General features: G+C 31.7%; 3 protein-coding genes across 5 annotated transcripts; 1 reads left to right on the top strand and 2 right to left on the bottom strand.

Annotated features, from left to right (window-relative positions):
* Positions 1 to 100: 100 nt before the first annotated feature.
* LOC148205389 (bifunctional riboflavin kinase/FMN phosphatase-like) lies at positions 101 to 1659 on the bottom strand. 3 transcript variants are annotated; one of them, XM_088103135.1, is made up of 5 exons: positions 1358 to 1659; positions 1032 to 1218; positions 573 to 703; positions 401 to 468; positions 101 to 290 (listed from the first exon to the last, which is right to left on the bottom strand). In XM_088103135.1, exons 1-4 carry the CDS (start codon positions 1422 to 1424, stop codon positions 431 to 433), a joined length of 423 nt encoding a protein of 140 aa, XP_087959261.1. In that variant the 5' UTR covers positions 1425 to 1659; the 3' UTR covers positions 101 to 290; positions 401 to 430. The 3 variants fall into 3 exon arrangements, 2 of the variants coding, with proteins under 2 accessions (XP_087959261.1, XP_087959260.1); XR_015783252.1 differs by having other exon boundaries at positions 401 to 703; XM_088103134.1 differs by having other exon boundaries at positions 101 to 703.
* Positions 1660 to 4797: 3138 nt separating this feature from the next.
* On the top strand, positions 4798 to 6762 carry LOC124839527 (profilin-1). Its single transcript, XM_047315364.2, has 3 exons — positions 4798 to 5029; positions 5467 to 5604; positions 6316 to 6762. The coding sequence occupies exons 1-3, from the start codon at positions 4907 to 4909 to the stop codon at positions 6448 to 6450; spliced, it is 396 nt and encodes a 131-aa protein (XP_047171320.1). The 5' UTR covers positions 4798 to 4906; the 3' UTR covers positions 6451 to 6762.
* Positions 6763 to 10055: 3293 nt separating this feature from the next.
* Positions 10056 to 13114, bottom strand: LOC124839526 (O-Glycosyl hydrolases family 17 protein). Its single transcript, XM_047315363.2, has 4 exons — positions 12825 to 13114; positions 10855 to 12129; positions 10514 to 10544; positions 10056 to 10394 (listed from the first exon to the last, which is right to left on the bottom strand). The coding sequence occupies exons 1-4, from the start codon at positions 12877 to 12879 to the stop codon at positions 10253 to 10255; spliced, it is 1503 nt and encodes a 500-aa protein (XP_047171319.1). The 5' UTR covers positions 12880 to 13114; the 3' UTR covers positions 10056 to 10252.
* Between the last annotated feature and the right edge of the window lie 6114 nt (positions 13115 to 19228).

Raw genomic sequence — 19228 nt, 5'->3', positions numbered from 1 at the left:
CATGAACTATTTATAGGTCCTCTGTTTTGGCCTTTCAACTACCGGCATTAAACACAATTCCTTCTACTAAGACAAGCATTACTAAGGTGCACTCCTAACCTTTTGCAATTCTCTAACACCATTATTATAACAACAAACTATTTAATGCAACTATCCACGTTTAAGTTTGTTCAACAATATGAAAGATAAAATACTGGGAGAAAGACAGGAATCAAGGAACTCACACAGTATCTTCAATGACAAGACAGCTGGAAGGCTCAATGTTTATCCTCCTAGCAGCTTCAAGGAATCTAACATCACAACACACAATATAAAAGTTTTAGAAGACGAAGAACTTTCAAATGTAAAAATCAGGTGACCCACAATATTCAAAGCTAGAGTATACATCACTGCATCTCACATTTCAGGGGAAGGTTTCCCTGTTCTTACTTCATCTCCACCAATTATAACAGAAAGAATTCTTCCATCCTGCACGCAAAGAAAATAAAAGAAAAAACAAGACCATACTTACGTTAGCACACAACCAAAGGAAAAGAAACACAAGAAGCCAAAGGTTGCTGAAATTGACCAACCATCATGATAAGATATTTTGGCTTCAACGCTTTCCCTTGGAGAGTTTGACGCCAAGGCCATCGGAACTCCATGACTCTTCAAATGTTTAATCAATCGATTAGCACCAGAAAGTGCTTTGATGTTGCACCACCTAAAATGCCAATAGAAAAGTTCCCTCAGAAATTGGAAAGGCAAGCTCAATATCTCCAACTCGAACAAAGATTTTAGACAATTGTTTCATTTCAAGGCATTGTGTTAATAAATTTCCAGAAAGTGTATCTCATGTGGAACTCTACCTTCACAAAATAAGTTATGAATTTGCATTCTCTAACTCGAAGTTCAGTAATCCAGTATTGTTAACTCATTGATAATTAGTTGGTACTAAGCATACGACATTTCACATTCAAAATTCAATCGACGAGACATCTCTACAGACCACACATAAAAAGCTTATAAAGAATGATGTAATGGATTATTACTTGTCAGAGAGAAGAGGCGAAATTTCAGAGAGAAATTCAGTCGTCGAGCAGGAAAGTTCATCATCCTGCACAACTGCAGCGGCAGCTTCAAACGGTTTCCTTCCTATTATTTTATGAACCTCCCTGCCGTCCCATTCCTTTCCGTACTCACCTAACAAAACCTTCAAAACGTTGCCTACGGTGCCATCTGCATCAAAACATTCGCAATCGCCAGCGTTATAGAATATATAGCCCCGATTAGGAAGAAAAAAAACGCAGCTACTCGATTATATGCTTCAACTGTGTGAGCAAAGACAAATATTCTATGTGGACGAATGGCAACAAACCTGTGTTGAGCAGCGTGTCGTCCAAGTCAAGGATAAGACATCTAATCAATTTCTTTGCAACCGACATTTTCTCAATGAAATTGACCTCAGAATTCTTATTTGAATCGAACGGGACGAAGAGAGTGACGGAGACGTGCCAAGGAGAGTGTTGTGTTCGAGAGTGACGGAGATGTGCCAAGGAGAGTGTTGCGTTCGCTGCAATTGCGCTTCGAGTGACGGAGCGAGAAAACCTTCGGAGTTCTACAGAGTGCAAGAGAACACGGTTGTTACACACGATTATGAAGCCGGGTCCGTTTGGCTTTTCTTTTGCCATTACTGCTTATTTCTTTCACTAACTAAATTTTGCTTTGTTTTATTAATATTTTTTATCTTTTTAAAGAAGTATAATAACTTTTAACTATAAATATATTTAAAGTATCAATCAAGTTAATTTAAGTTATAAAAGAATAAAGATAACCATAATAAATTTATAGATATTGTTTAATTTAATACTAAATGGTTTTGATTAATTGTAACCTATAATGAATTTATAGATATTTAAATTGTTTCTTCTATCACTCACAATTCAAATATATTTTGTCGTGCGTGTTTCACTCTGCCTCTCATATTCCAACACCATTAGGATATGGTGGAAGGAAAATTTAAGAGAAAATGAGTAAATAAATTTGGGAATAAAAAAAATTACAGTAATTTTTAAATTAAAATAAAATGATATAATTTGAGTAAAAAGTTTGTAAAAGTTTATGTATGATATAATCAATATAATAAATTAAAAATATTTTAATAGATAAAATTAAATGATTCTATTTTACTTTTGAAGTTAATGTTAAATACATTTAAACATAAATAGTAAAAAATTATATTAAAATAAAATTGAAGTTATTATTTATAATTAAAAAAATTTAAAATTGAAAAAAAATATTATTATTGTAAATAATTAAATTTATAGAATCATATTATATCATAATAAAAATTCACAATTTTTTTTATTAATATTGGATTTATTAATATTAATTATAATAATTATTATTAATTTTATTACTATTGCTATTAATATTTATGTTATTATTATTAATATTATTATTACTACTATTATTGTGATAATCATTTTAAATATTGTTATAGTTATTATTATATTAATTGCGAAATTGTAATTATTACAATTCTAATTATATTTGTTATAATTAATATTATAGGGTAGAAGAAGCATTCAATTCTCATATGGCAGAATCGGTTCCAATGGATGATAATTGATTTCAATTCACATAATCAGTTTCTTATTACACAAAATTCATTCTATTTCTAATAATAACTCAAAAACGTCTCAATCCTCGCTCACTCATCTTTTCCTTTCCTAAAAAATGTACCATCCACGGATATTCCAACAACACGAGTTGTTCACAATCCTCAGATTCCAATAGCAGCTCGACGCTCACCTCAGCTCAATCCTCAACTCATACTACCCAGCAGGAGGGTGAGTTCAAACCTCATACACACAGGGCTTGAACTCATGAACAAATATTCTAGGTGTAAAAAATAGATATATTAAAATTTTGAAATTTCAATTATGTAAAATGTATTAAAATTAAAAAAATTAATTTTATTTATACAAAAAAATAATTTACATGTTTAAAAATTAGCGCCAAAGCCCCCTTGTGCTAAACTAAGTTCTGCCACGTGCCAATCCCCAAGGCATACGTCCGGTCTGCACAGCAAAATAGACTCTCATAATAGAAATTCTTGAATAGAAATATTAAAAACGTATATAAAGCAATTTAAGAAGAATAATAATAAAATAGACCACCTTGTATACTTCAAAAATGATATTAAATGTTTTGGAGCTAATATCCAATAAGCTAGAAGTGAGAACATCAATCTTATATACATCAACAAACTATCAATCTCTCCAATGAGCAATCATGTGATCGTTAATTACTTAACTACAAACATCTTATTCAGGATTGGTTGTTTGGTAAAATAAAAAGTGATTATTATGTAAGTTATAAGTGATTTATGAAAAAATAGTTGTTTGAGCCAAAAGTGATTTGTATAAGTAATAATTGTGCAATCAAAAGTAGTTTAGAGCAAACAAAATATTAAGATTGAGAAAAAAATGACTTGTAAAAGGATTATACGATTAGACACGAGTGGTTGAAAGCTTAAAAAATATAAAATTTGAATCAAGAGTTGTTAAAAGTATTTAAAGGATTAGTCAAAAGTGAATAACAGTCTAAACAATACTTAATGGTTTAGTTAAAAATGAATGATTATGAGTTTAAAGAATATTTATATCGTACTTCACATTACTATTTTGTTTAATAAAACTTAATCAATTGATTGACAACTAAACATAACTATAAAAGTACTACAATGTGTATTTTTTTGTCTTAATATCTCTTTGTATTATATGTTTTTTTTCATACTAACTTAGAAGGAGAGTCAATGTTAAAAACATACACAATCAAAACAGTTTTAATTTATTAAGTCATACAGTTTATTCCATTAGACACACATGTCATGGATTAATTGCTTAATATATAAAATTATGGTTTCAATATTATCTGTGAGACAATATTTGTAAAAGTGCCTAAAAGATTTTAAAAATATAATTAAATCATTCCTTTTTATTATATATTTTTTAATTTTCACAACCCATAAAACAAAGAAAAAATTGTTTCAAAAATGTAATTGAACTTTACTAATGATAATAACAAAATTTTGATTAATCTTAAGGATGATCAATGCTATGTATATATAAAACTTGAACCAATAACATACAAAAGGATATAAATTAGCACAGCTAACTCTTTTTTCTAAAGAAGGTGGAGAACAACGTTTAGAAGTGATACATATCCATAATTACATAAATAATTACTTGAATTTGATTATAAAATTAAATTTTTTAATAAATTTGAATATTTGTACTTTCTATCTCTTCGTACTCTTTTTATATAGAAGTTTTGGAGAACTTGTTAAAAAGTTTAACTGCTCGTAAGCACGAACATATTTCTCAAAATTCGTCACATATTAAGTATAATTTTTTAATCTAACCTATTGTAACTATTTGTATATGTAAAAAGATGAGATGGTATGAATAGGTCATTATGTTATTTTAATCATCGTCTTCCAAGTTGAATGGCTAGATAAAGTGTGTTTTATGATTCAGAATTAAAATAAATTAGCTTAAGTATATCTAGAGTAGGAAAACCTCCATCAAGTAACAATTTGGGTTGACATACACACGTAACTGGATCATATTCAATTATAGTTACAAACATCGTGATATGATAAATTAAAAAATGTCTTTTTTTTTTTTTCCTTTTTGGAGACTTAAAATTTTACAATTCCTATATTTTCTGCAAGGTCTGAGAGAGTGAAAATAGGGTAATGTAAAGGGCGTAAACGTAACTTTATCGCTATATATAGTTCCGTGATATCAACGCAGCAGCTGAGGAAGAGATATAGATAGATATACAGAGATATAGAGATATACTCCAAATCCGATCACCGAACACTCTCAACCAGAAAATCCCCAAAACAATCTGAACCATGTCGTGGCAAACTTACGTCGACGACCACCTTCTCTGCGAAATTGAAGGAAACCACCTAAGTCACGCCGCTATCATCGGCCAGGACGGCAGCGTTTGGGCTCAGAGCTCCGGCTTTCCTCAGGTTTTTGTTTCCATCTTCGCTTATTCTTCTCCCAATTCAATCGCCTACTTTCGCTGTTTATTCTTAATTCTTTACTCAAGTCTCTAGATTCTCCGATCTCTGCTCAATGCCTTCGCTTATAAATCAAGCCAAGATTCCAGAACGATCGCCTTGCAATACAGTTCAAATTTAAGGGCATGTTTGTCAATATGCTAAACCTGATCCGCAAAGGAAACCAATCCGAATTGACTTGGACTGCACTTAGTAGTTTTGAGCTGTTGAATACAACAACTGTGTTTTAATCTGATGTTGTCAGTTTGATGCGTGCTTGCTTGATTGATTATCTTATTATATGTGTCTCATGCTCTTATGAACTCAGCTGTTAACGGATCTGCTTTTGTTTTTGTTGATCTGTTGTAGTTGGTGATTTAATAACATGTGGGTTTTTGTTTATTTAGTTAAAACCTGAGGAAGTATCTGGGATCATGAATGACTTTAATGAGCCTGGAACACTTGCTCCCACTGGATTGTATATTGGTGGCACTAAATATATGGTCATCCAAGGTGAACCCGGCTCTGTCATTAGAGGCAAGAAGGTAACTACTCTTTATGATCTTTGCTTCATTTTGATTGCACAGATTCATATATAGTTTGATGATGATCTGGGGCTATGTGATGACAACGGTGCAGTTTCTGTGAAGATATTCATTTTTGTATGTTTTTACTGTATAGACTGTGGAGTTAGTTCCAATCATACTGTTGTCTAAACTATGATCTGGTTGAGATTTCAGTCTTTTATTTGGGTTGTGCTTGCAGATGGTGTGCTGCAGTAATTTAGTTTTGCTTGAATATGCTGTACTGCAGTAATTTAGTTTTGCTTGAATATGGTGTACTGCAGTAATTTAGTTTTGCTTGTACACGGTGTACTGCAGTAATTTAGTTGGGCAACTGCATCTTGCCTCTGATTTAATTCGTACAATGTCTAATATCTCTTTTCCAAAGCGTTTCACATTTTCGCAATCCATCTATGTGATTGTGAATTTCTTATCAATCAAGTTATAATTTTCAAGCAAATGGATATGTACATAGATACCTTTAAGCAGAGTGGTTATTGTTTGCATCCTCTGAACAAGTAAATACTGTGCTCAGTGTTGTCTGATGTAATTTTTGCCTCAAATTCAATGAAATTTAATGAGCATACATCAGTTGTATTTCTTGCACATGTTGGTGCAGATATATTCTTCTAGCATAGTGTAGCCATTATAGTTGTAATATCAGACTTTAATTATCTATCCCCGTTAACCCAGGGTCCTGGTGGTGCTACTGTCAAGAAGACCGGTTTGGCCTTGGTCATTGGCATTTATGATGAGCCCATGACTCCGGGTCAATGCAACATGATAGTTGAAAGGCTTGGTGATTATCTCATTGAACAGGGTCTCTGATTCCCTCTTTATGACTTGTTATAGTTGAAAGGCTTGGTCATAGTGCATATTTCATTGGCTTCTGTACAAGTTTTTGCTTCTACCTCTACTGGAATGCTTTGATTGCAGTGTAATAATATTGTTGGGTATCAAAAGTCAGGGCATGTGCGTGTTGCGAAGAAAAAGTGTTTTGGTGCTTAAGAAATTATGACTATTATTCTCTATGATTGTACTTTTTTAGTGGGGTACCTGTATACATTACACTGGTTTTAAATTTTATTGACATGGTATAATGGTTCTCACATTTATCAGAAGTTGGCAGATTCTTATGCATCTGGCAGATATTCTTCCTTCATATTCATATATCACTTGGTACTCCTACCTCCCTTTATTTATTTTAAACGTAAATTTATATAAAACCCCGTTTAGGTCGAGTTTTAGTTTTATGATTCAAATTTTTTAACAGAAATTTTCGTTTATGGTACCGCTAGTTTTTGTGAAATTTGATTTTGGTTTGTATGTTTTTGTTCTATTTTTAATAGCACGGTGATGAGTGATTATTGGGATGACTATGTAAGATATTATTGTTAACAGTAACAGGCGTTCTTAATAGAAAAATTAAATTTATAGCTTTTTCTTTATTTAGAATTTAAATAAATATACTTAAAAAGAAATATGTTATTATTGTAATTTATTTTTAAAAAAAGTGATCTGTGTTTGGAAATTAAAAATCTGTGATAATTTTGTTTCTTCCTGCATCGGCATCTCTTAATAAAGTTGTTTTTGGGCTTGGATTTGATTGTCATTTAAGAAGAAAAAATATGTTTCAACGGATTTCAAAAACTCTAATCTGTGAGAGAATATTTTGAAAATTTTAACGATTGAAATTTGTTAAAGAAAATTTAATAAATTCCGAAATTTATTAAAAAATGTAATTTTGAGACTATTTTTAGAATATAAAAGTGAAGGAAAAAATGTGTCGTTGGGTAGGCAGAATTTGAGGAGACATGAAATGATCCATTTTAGAATCTATTCTTAGAAAAAAAGATAGTTAATTCAATTGGTACAGATATAATAAAGGTTGCTTTTAGCCGCTGAGGTGTCAATTTTTTCTCGTTTGTTTAAAAATACTGTCGTCATTGCTTTTTTCTTTTTTCTCAAGTGTCACCTTTTTTTTAATCGGAAAGTTTCCATGCTCAGGTGTCATCCTTTTCTCATTTGTTTAAAAATACTATCGTCATTACTCAGCTATTAAAATCGAAAATGTGTTTCTAACCATATTTGTTTGTTCTTGTTCGTGGTTTAGGATCGGAAGCTAAACCAAAATACTTTTTCGTTTAATAGATACTGACATCGGGAATATAAGGATCCATAAAAGACGAAATATGAGGTTGTGAATTCAATTTTTCATATTAATAAATATTAACAACTTAACAACTAATATTATCGATAAGAAAAATATAGATTCGGGCATAATTTAATAAAAGATAGAAGAATCTGTTGAAGTTTCAAGGTTTGAGTCCAAAGCCCTTTCCCAAAGTTCGTCAGTGTTCTATTCTTTCCTTCAAATTCAATATTCTTGTATAAATTCTCTTTAGAATTGAACCAAATCAGAAACGAGCATTAGTCACATTTATATTCTAAAAGAGTCAAATTAGAAAAAGAAAACAAAAATGTAAACCAGAAAGAAAAGGACATAAAAAGTAGACAAACAATGCACCTTTAAAAGTCTTTGTGTTTCTTTTTGGAATGATGATACTTTTCACAATACTTTTTTGATAATATTTTAACATTATTTACGTGTCATTCTATAATTGGTTCATGTTGGTGTTTATAATTATTATTATTGATTGTGAAATAATTTTGGACCAATCACAGAATGACATGTAAATAATGTTGTTAAAAGATTGTTGTAAAAGTATCATTATCTTTCTTTTTAAATGCAGAGCTTGAGAGTATTTTAAGGAAAATAATTCTGCCTACTCAAATATACAGTAAAAGACATCAATAACAGAAACATGTACAACTGAATCATAAAAGTACTATTTTAAACACCACAAACCTTTTCAAAAATCTCTCTTGTAATTTTTTCTGCTAAATAATAGAGAATTAATATGTTATAATCCTTAGTTGAGACCATTCATTGCATCATTCTCCTTCCATTAACTTACCTCATTCTGCCAAGGTAGAAAACGACACACCTAAACTTCAAAACAATAAAATAAGTAACTTGGTACCATGACAATTAGCCATAAAATAGGTTGTAACATAGTTAATCCCAGTTAATCCTCAAGCTTAGAACAATAACTTAAAACAACTTGACCTGGAAATAGATTTGAATTTAAAATTGTTTTCAATGTCATTATTGGAATCTAGTAATCTAATATAGTGCTCCCTGAGGTAGCTTCCCCGATTTTCTTAGTAACAACGACTGTGTGTAAAGCATAACCAAGCACACACTTGTTAACTTTCTTAGCTATTTATTAAACCAATACCATACTACTCTGCACATAATTTGAATTTGCTTCTGAATAACAATGAAACGCAAGTGTCAAAGTATATTGTTATCTCAATCAAGTGAAATATCAATCAATTGGTGTAAATTCAAATATCTAACTTTGATACATCTATCGGTAAAACTAAAGCCAACTACCACAGGTTGGACCAAAAACACTGGACCATCCACCAAGAAATTTGCATTAGGTCTTAAGTTATGTCTAGTTGGCTCAACCTAACTCCTACTTGGGTTGGGTCAAGATTTCCAATTTACTTTCAAAACATGGACTAACTCCATCCAACTAATTTTTCAGAAATCTAATTTCCATTGCAGATTCTCTATCAGTGGATTCCCATTTTTCATTTTAATGAATAAAAGAATATTGGATAGAAAGTTGAAAAGACCCATTATTACTGCTAAAGTTTCTCAAGCAACAACCCTACAATTTCCTTTCATTTAGAAAACCTAACAGTTTCCTAAATCATTGCTACAGAACATGCTACGAATGCTACAGATTGTTGGATGGTCTACACGGGTTCCCTATTTAATAATTCACTTTGGTTGAACCAATAACAATTATAGTGTTATATAATGGTATATTTCTAAATTTGAATAAATCATCTTTTACATTACTTTCAGAACATATCTAAATCTCATACATAAACCTTTTTATTTACGTAAAAAAAGCTGTAGATTTAATTTTTTGAAATTATTAAAAAGCTCCAGAATCGTTCAGAAGTTATTTTTAATCGGTTTGACTGGTTTTAGAACCGCTCAAAGAACTCTAGATTGAGTTAAATTTGTCAACACAGTCAAATTTTACAACAATGATATTTATTGTTGCATAATCAATATCCTCATTATTTAGTATTTGACCTATGTGCAGTTACATGAATCTTAGCGCATTTAGAAGTTTAAACTTCCCTGTCCTGTTTTACATGCTTGGTTGGCTTTAGCATCACTGATATTAGAACTACTGTCACATATTATCTCCAAGACTCGGGATAATCTTAAGAACAATACGAGACAATGAGGTGCAGCAACGCATTACACAGCATAATTTAAGATAAATTAGATGACAAGGCGTTTTCTTTTATAACTTGTCACACAAAACTGGTACCAAAGACAGTTGGCCTATCACTGCTCTAATGCAGTGAAGAAAAAACAATTCTTATATAACAACAACGGAGTTTACACTTTTTTCTGATGCGTACATTACACAACATATCAACGCTTTCACTAAGCTATTACTTCCCCATCCATGTCTATTGCAGCATACATCTAAAACAAAGCAAAATCGTGCTGCACTTTTAACAATCTAGCTTGTCAGTACCGTTGAATATTCATCAAGGCGGAGAGACAAGTTACAAGAAGAATAGTAAAAACCGATGTTGAATTTCCGTTCTGTGAAGAGGATGAAGTTGAAGAAGACATTGCTGTTGTATTGCTTGTCACAGTTTTATTACTTCTGCAAAAGAACAATGGAAGAAAAACCCAAATGTCATAACTGATCCTAAATTGAATTTGTATAATTTAAGGTCAAAAAATAAAAGGAACAGCCAAAGATCATGCCTATATTGAACTTACCCAGCTCTCATGTAGATGCAGTTGTCATAGCCTGCAGAATAGACATTAGCTAATCAGTGACCGAAAACAATCTACCATAACAGTTAGGTACGAACAAACAACATAGTAAAACCAACTTTTGGACACATTCATAATAACTATGAGAGCAGCCAGTTTGACAGATATCAAACAACTTCCCCATGATATCGAACAGATGTCCCTCTACAGATTAATACTTTCTTCTGCTAAAATGGATTTCTATTTTACTAGCTTTCTCCAACAGTTTATGGGAAAACAGCAGATGACAAAACACAAACATTGAAGATAAATGCGGTATCAGAAGTAGGTTGTGATGAACGTACTTGGATCCTTGTCAACTTTTATACCCGTGCCCCCAAAACTGCATGCAACATCAGAAGCTCCGTTTTGCTGATAATAGCTATTAAACGCAAAAGATGCATGTGAAGCTAGGTTATCTGGCTCAAAACATGGCTGACTAGGCTGTATGGCTGTACAGTCCACGTTGCCAGGACCACATGCCCAATCTATTGCATTCTGCAAGTCAATTTGTGAGGCCTTACTCGAGGCAATGCACCATGTGGTTCCATTGGACTTGGTTATATTTGCCTGGGTGGTCATATCAACCGCACCCCGCCCGGTGAAATCAAGGCTATACACACTTGTCTGGTCGGGATAAAATAATCCCCAGTTTCTCTCAGATTCTAAACCAGGCTTCCTATTTTCATTGAACAATGAGAAAAGGTAAACATCTAGCTCCTCTCCGGGCTTTGCAGGAGTACCGGTATTGTTGATAACATGCCTTATCAGATTAGTATTGTATGTTTGTGCATTATCAGGAGTTGCAGCTGTCTCCTTAGGTGATCCTTTGGAAGGCCAACCTGTCTCAGTGACCATGACCTTAATTGTTCTGAAGTTTAAGGCCATCAGTGCAAAGTAAATAGCATCAATCTGGGCATCAAACATGTTTGTATACAACAAACCAGTGTTTGGATCAATCACTTCAGAGGATGCCTCAAAAAGGGCATAGTCTAAAGACACTTTACTAGGGGAGTCACGGTAAGCATAATATGGATATATATCAATCATAAAAGGTGACTGATTCTCTGCAAGAAATTCTAGCATTGGCTTTAGGAAATGTGCATGACTGCTATTGAAAGCCCCGGCAGAAGGTGGGAAAGATCGGGACAAAACCCCAAGGGAATGGGTACTGGAAACTTTAATCTTTTTGTGCAGCCCAAGTTTCTTGAGTGCTGTAAGCACATTGGTCATGGCAGGCACAACAAGTGAAGAGGCATTATTAGGACTCTCAGTGACTTCGGCACCAACAGTTATGTACGTGATCTTAGTGGCAGGATAGTAAGGAAGAACACTGTTTTTCAGCCACCTATCTGCATTAGATTGGAACTGAGACAGAGACAACAAATCTGAATTCGGAACCCCAATCATAAGCTCAACCCCAGTGTTTGCAAACGCCTTCAGAACCTGTATATTAGAATCGTAAATTCTGAGATATTTGATTTTGTGAAGTTGAACCAATTGTGCCACCTTATCTGGTGTAGGGAGGTCATCAGCGCTTCTTCCATAGCAGACCCCAATAAAACTCCCAGAGCAACAATCTGGCACAGAATATTTCATAACATTAAAATAAATAAAATTATGCAGTACAAAGATGACACGACTTATTCATTGAGAGTGAAAAATGCTAGCTCTGCTAGCTGTATCTGCAAGTCTAAACAATCAATCGTTAAGTTCTTTCATTCCATAGACACAATGCAAAGTGCAGTAAGGTAAATGTGGCAAAACATGTCATCTTGGCCTTTAAAGTAAGCATGAGCAAAATAAAAGCAAGACTTTTAGCGGGGCTTTCAAAGGTTAAACCCATAAAAAATAAGACAATACTAGGATGAAGCTAAAAAACCCAGCATTTAATTAAAACTGGGTTCTATCGACCATTTTACCAGCTCTACCTATAATAAGGTGTCACGCAAAACCAAAGTATGATGCAGCAAATGATCTCTACACACGAACTGTAACACAAATTGAGAAAGAAGCACTACCCAGTTGAAAGGGAAGGGCTAGGAAGAGCTAAATCAGACACATCTCTTTAATTAAAACCTTACCTCAGGTACAATGGTTAATAAAGAGGTAACTGCAAGCATAAATCTAGTTTCTATTAGAAGCGTTGGTTCAAGTGAGATCATTAATTATTTCTGTATTAACATGTGTAAGAAAGGAAAGAAAAATTAGAAGCACCGACATTGTGAGAAGCAAAGTAGGAAAAGGAAAAGACGAAGAGATAGAAGATACGAACCGAGAAACAAGAGGAAAAGTGAAGCCGCAAAGATGAGGGTGAAGCGAGTGACCATTGGTGAGAGGAACAGAGAGTGTGAAGTGAAAGTTGTTGATGTCGTTTGAGGATGTTGTGTTGTGAAGAGTGAAGAGCGAAGTGCGAAGTGAATGTTGGGAAAGGGGTTTTGTTACCTAACGTTCTAATGCTGAGAAAGTAACGGCTATTGTTTCTCTTTCTCTGTTCCTCTTTCTCTGTTTCTCTGTGTCTGTCTGGAGATTGGAGCTCGAGAGTGGCGAGAAGGACATTATGTTTTGTCCACTAATGCATTTTTTTTTTAAATAAATAAATCCTAAAAAAAAGAAATGCACATAGAAACAGAGAGGGAGGGAGTATTACTGTTTCTTTTTTTGTGTTTTCCTCCAAATAATGTTTTCAGAATAGTGCTCTGTCAACTATGGTTTCCAGCAAAGAGGTTTATTCTGTGAAAAAAACATAAAGATTACCTCGGTATAATTTTCATGTTTCATCAATATAAATTATTTCCAATGTTTTCGGGTTAATAAATAAAGTTGAGAAAATTAAGTAATATAAAAAGAAAAAAAAATTGTAAATATTAAGTATTAGAGTTTTATGTTAAAAATGGTGGTAGTTGTTTTATATGGATAGTTTATATTTTATAAGAGGTAAATCTTTTTATTATATTTCAATAAAGAATTTCCAACAATAATACGAGAGTTCATTATTTTTCTTGATATTTGATTCAAATAAATACAATTATGTTTTAGTGTAATATGATTCATCATCGCTTAGAATACTGAGTTAATATGTTAAGATGAAAAGATGGTAACACGTGAGAATAAAAAAACAAAAATATTTTCATTCATTTAAAATACGTCAATATAGTAACAAAGAAATAATAAATTAATAAAAAATACACATGTGTCAAAATGTTAAAAAAAACTATATTAACGTATCATTACCTTAATATTAATAATCAATTATAAATAAATTATAACGCAAAAGGTGTTAAATCTTCTTCAATTTATTACCTATGAATATGTTACTTTGCAAAGGTGGTGAACTGTATTTATTATTTTGAACTGTATTAAAAAAAATCTCTATTTTCCTAAAACCTAACAAAAGCGAAAATATACTATTGCGAGTAAATCTCTCAACTAACCTAACCATTCAACATTACCCTTTCATAATTAGTGTAGAAATATTGAAACACTTGTGATTAGATGAAGAGAGTGTTTATAAGATATTACGTTACTACTATTTATATAATGCTTGTGATTTTTGTAGTATTATAATTTATATGTATATTGCATTTTTTTATTTTTATCTACTCATTTAATTATATAACGTGTAACATAATTTTAAGGTTTAATCCTTTAGTACATCCCTATTTATGTACGAATGTCTCAATTGGGTCCTCGTTTTTTAAAGTGTATCAAAATGGTCCTTAATTTTGAAAATTCATATCAATTGAGTCCTTTCCGTTAAGTTGGCTGGACGGCGTTAAAAAAATTCATGAGTGGATGCTGAGATGACGAACGAACGCTCGTCCACCAGCGAACGAACGCTCGTCCACCAGAGAACGAACGCTCGTCCACCAGAAAACGAACGCTCGTCGACCTCTTACTGCTGGACGACCGTTCGTTCCACACTGGACGACCGTTCGTTCGGTGGTCGACGAGCGTTCGTTCGCTGATGGACGAGCGTTTGTCCGCTGGTGGACGAGCGTCCGTTCGTCATCTCAGCATCCACTCATCAATTTTTTTAACGCCGTCCACCCAACTTAACGGAAAGGACTCAATTGATATCAATTTTCAAAATTAAGGACCATTTTGATACACTTTAAAAAACGAGGACCCAATTGAGACATTCGTACATAAATAGGGATGTACTAAAGGATTAAACCTAATTTTAATGTAAATCATAATTTATCGGGTAATTACGAAATTATTTTTGAATTTTCTAGTGAAGAGTATAAAGGTATTCGTTAAAGAATTAATGAAAAATCATTACAAATTTATACATTTTGAAATACTTTATACATTTAAGTTTCAAAATATGATACTATTAAATTACCTGTTTTTAAAATTTTTAATAAAAATGATGTGATAAAAATTATAAAACTGATATGATACAATATTTAAAAAATCTTATTGAAATAATCTGGAGGTTCTAAAATTAATATTCTATATTTTGGTCTTCATTTTATTCCTATAGGTTTTCGAATTAAATTAGTTTAAATTTCTCATATTATATGGTATTCATAAAATCATCTCAGTACATGTCTAATCGTACTATTAAAAGTGTACTGATGTAAAAAAAAATAGAAAGTAGCATTTGTAAAATATTATTTCAAATATTATGAATAAAATTAATTTGGAATGCAGAAGAAATGTGATGAACTTACATTTCACAGCGACAGAGAATTTATTATGTGAGTGCAACACATCACAACACAATACAAGGGTGTCAGAGAAAAAGCAGCGGTCCTGAGTTTTATTATTCAATTCAGTTTATACGTCCTTCTCTGTTCCGCCATTTCGCATGTTTGTTCCTTTTTCTCCGATCAACTAAATAGGTTTGTAACAGTGTAAGATGAGTGAATTTTAATCTCCGTATAATCAAATTTGTGCTTATGCGCTGTTTGCGTGAATGTGGCCTTTTTTTATGAGAAAAAAGAAGAAATGCATTTATGTTGTATCAACTATTTTTTTTTTAAATGGTGGAGGATTAGAAATGCATTTATATGATTTTATGGAATTTATCCATGTTTCAGGTGTTAGCTGGCTAGTTCTGTGGGCAAGAAAAACACTTTTTTGATAGATTTCAATTAAAATTTGATATAAGTGTTTTAAAAAACTTATCAAATAATTGATAAAATAATTACAAATAAGTTGATCAAAATTTTATATGAATATTTTTGAGAAATTATTTTAAATATTAAACATGTATTTTGTTTAGTGTAAATGTTTATTTAAAATAATTTTTTATTGTGTATTTCAATAATGTATTCTCGTGTTAAGATAATTTATTCATCAATTCATTAGAGTCTTGATATTTTGTCTTTATTAATTTAGTTTTGTCATTCGACCTCAACTATTCATCATCAACCTTTGTCTTCCTTTTCGGTCAGTCTCAACTTCTTGGCCTCACCATTTAAAGATCAAGTTAAAATATTCGTAAATAAAGGCAAGTTCCAACCGAAAACTCCATTGGAATAAAGACGAGTTTCAACCAAGGAACTCCTCCCAAAAACAACATTGGATAAGGGCGAGTTTCAAGCAAGGAACCCTTCCCGAAATATTCATTGAGTATAACAAGTTCTACCTAATAAATCTCTTTCAATTGAACTAAAATGTTTGGTTAAGGACGAGTTTCAACCAATGAACCCCTCCCAATCGGATTATAACATTCGACATACACGAGCGTTAGGTGTCTTTTTCTTTTCAAACCTCTTTGTCCCTTCAATTACAAGTACTTGGGCTTCGAAAGTCAACATACGGTACGTACCATTTAGGTCAACTAGGTAGACAGATTTGTACACCTTTGAATCGATCACTCTTGGTTTGATCATTTTTGGACTAATCATCCTTGTCAATCATTCGGATTGGTCATGCTGAGTGATCACACTAACTAATCATTCTTATTGACTAACAGACCGATTGATTGCATGATAAATAATTAACCTATGATAACCACGAATCAGACAGTTAATATTGATTATTGTAAGATTAAACTGTGATTAAATTAGAAAAAAATATATATAAAAGTTCACAACTAGTATCAAAAATAAAAGTGTAAGATATGATTGTTCATACATACACTATAACATTTAATACTCTTTCTATCAATCACATATTAACTTTAGAATAGTGATACCTTCTAAAGTAGTTTTGAGTCACACAAAACTTTAGAGATTGAATACATAAAATATTATAATGAGTAATACAGATAAAATAATTAATAATACTCAATCAACATTATAGAAATGATTATTATTACAAGAAAAAAAAGGAAAGAGAAGAATTGTAAATAAATAAAAGATTTCGAAAAACAAAGAAAAGAAAAGAAAGTTAAAAGCGTTTATTATTATGATTATATTATTTTATATATTTTCGTTTATGTTTTATTAGTATTATTTATTGTTAGAATATTATCCGTCGAGGTATATATAATTGATGAGAATGAACTCGATTTCCTATCTAGGATCCATGGTCAAACAGGAGGAGTTATACACCATTATTGAAGTACTATTGAGTTCTCATAATTCTAACTTCTCTGTCCATAAGCTACATGTCAGAAAAGAGAAACATCTAACTCAACTCACATTCAAAATTCTTTTTTTAAAACATAATAATAAAAAAATAATACAGTTACTACCATTATAAAAGAAATCATATCCAAAATTCACTACCATGATTCATTACTATTTTTAAACATCATAATATGAAGAATGAGAGAAATGATAAAATAAGTATATTTACCCGATAAATAATTTTAAGTGAATTAAATCTGTTTGATACTTTAAGTTAAATTAATGGCAAGTATATATTTCCTTTCTCAGTTGTGTTTAAGAACAGTTGGCAGAAACTTTATCCACAGTGTCCTACAGTGATTAGAGATTGGCATGGAGTCTAATAGGATGATGTTATGATTAATTACAATTTAAAGCTATGATTAGTTATGGCTCAGTCAAAAATAAAAAAAAGCTTACTCCTAGGCCTATGTCACTGTTGTTAGACCAAGCATAAGTCTAATGATTATCCATGAGTTGGGTGTCCACTGAACAGAGTAATAAACAATTCCCGATTAACGATTTCATTTTCTTTTGGATACAATGGGATTTTGAGAAGGTGATTTTTATTTCCTTGGTCCATGTTTATGTTGGTGGAAAAAGAATAATTGATTTATTCGGATGAGTTGATTTGGCATTATTTACTTGGTAGATCATGTTAATCACTGTGAAAAACTCAATTATGCCATAGCCTTTTTCAGGCAAAGGACAAAAGTCGTATTTATTTATGGACCATGACCTACATATCTAGAGCTGGACCTATTTTCATCATCATTTTTGTTCTTTTCGTTCGTCACTGTTTGTATCGTGCGATCTACACCACTTTTCCTTCTCCTATGCTAATTTGTGTATGCTCTTTTCCTTCACAACAACCTTAATTTTACTTCTTTCTTTTATTAGCTATTGATCTTGCACACTCACTAACAAATAAATCATTAAGTAACTAATATATATTATAAGAAAATTATTAAATAATAAATAAAATTAAAAATATAAATAATAATTATTGTTCTTACATAATCTAATATATATTGTGAAAAGATTTTAATTACACGATTTTTTTTTTTACTTTTCATTCTTTAACTAGTCTTTCTTCCTTCTTTTGGTATTTGTTTTTCATAAGATGGAGGAGTGATATGTATGTAAAAGATTTTCTGACGCTCAGATAAGTTAAGTGCATCATAGAAAAGTTAATATTGTTATAATGAACGTAAATTATTTATCTTGATAGTTGTACTATTTATAGAGTAATTATAACGTTTGTGGGTCTTACCTATATGGACTTGGATGAGTCCGGTGACCCGTTTAACTTATGAGTAAGTTGTTTGTATATCATTGACTTTGATAGTTTGAAAGATAGTTGGACAGATCAACTTATAACCGATGTTGGTTAAACAGGCTAGCTTATGACCTGGTAAAAAGAGTAAAACAAACTGACTTATGGTCAGATAGAAACAATAAAATAGATTGGCTTGTGATCATATAGAAGTAGTTGTTGAGAAAAACGTGACCCACATAAATAATAATACTCTTCAATTCACCGGGGTTATTTTTCATTGAACCTTGGCAACCTTTAAATACGTGCAAATAGGACCTTGGGCCAAGTACAAATAATAAAAACTAACATTAGAATATCAACTAACTTAAAATAAAATCTACCTAATCTATCTCTATCTTATATTAATAAAATAAAATAATACTCTCCTAAATAAAAAGAAAATCAAAACTACCTATATCTATTTTATCTCTATCAAAATCAGATCAAATATTACTAAACCCAAAACTAATAAAATAAGATTTTAATGAATCCCTAAAATTTAAGTTTATCCCAACAGTAGTTAGGTATGTCCGCTTGTAGTCAAGTAGGCCCACTTATGGCTGGGTAGAAACAGTAAGACATGACAATTTGTGGATGGGTAGAAATAATAAAACAAGTAGACTTGTGGTCGGATAGAAACAGTAAGATAAGTTGGCAACAAGTAGTTCATCATTAGCTATAGTAGGCAACAAATGGATCTCAACAAACGACACATAGGGTGTGTTCTAATAATCGGTACTTAGTAAGCCATATCTAGGTTTTAATAGATGAACTTGATTTTGGTAAGCGATAATT

Source organism: Vigna umbellata, chromosome 1, assembly GCF_029865625.1.
Source record: "Vigna umbellata cultivar VRB3 chromosome 1, Vumbellata_1.0, whole genome shotgun sequence".
Taxonomy (NCBI): domain Eukaryota; kingdom Viridiplantae; phylum Streptophyta; class Magnoliopsida; order Fabales; family Fabaceae; genus Vigna; species Vigna umbellata.
The sequence above is the reverse complement of the archived record's forward strand: the minus strand, read 5'-3'. Positions and strand labels throughout refer to the sequence as shown.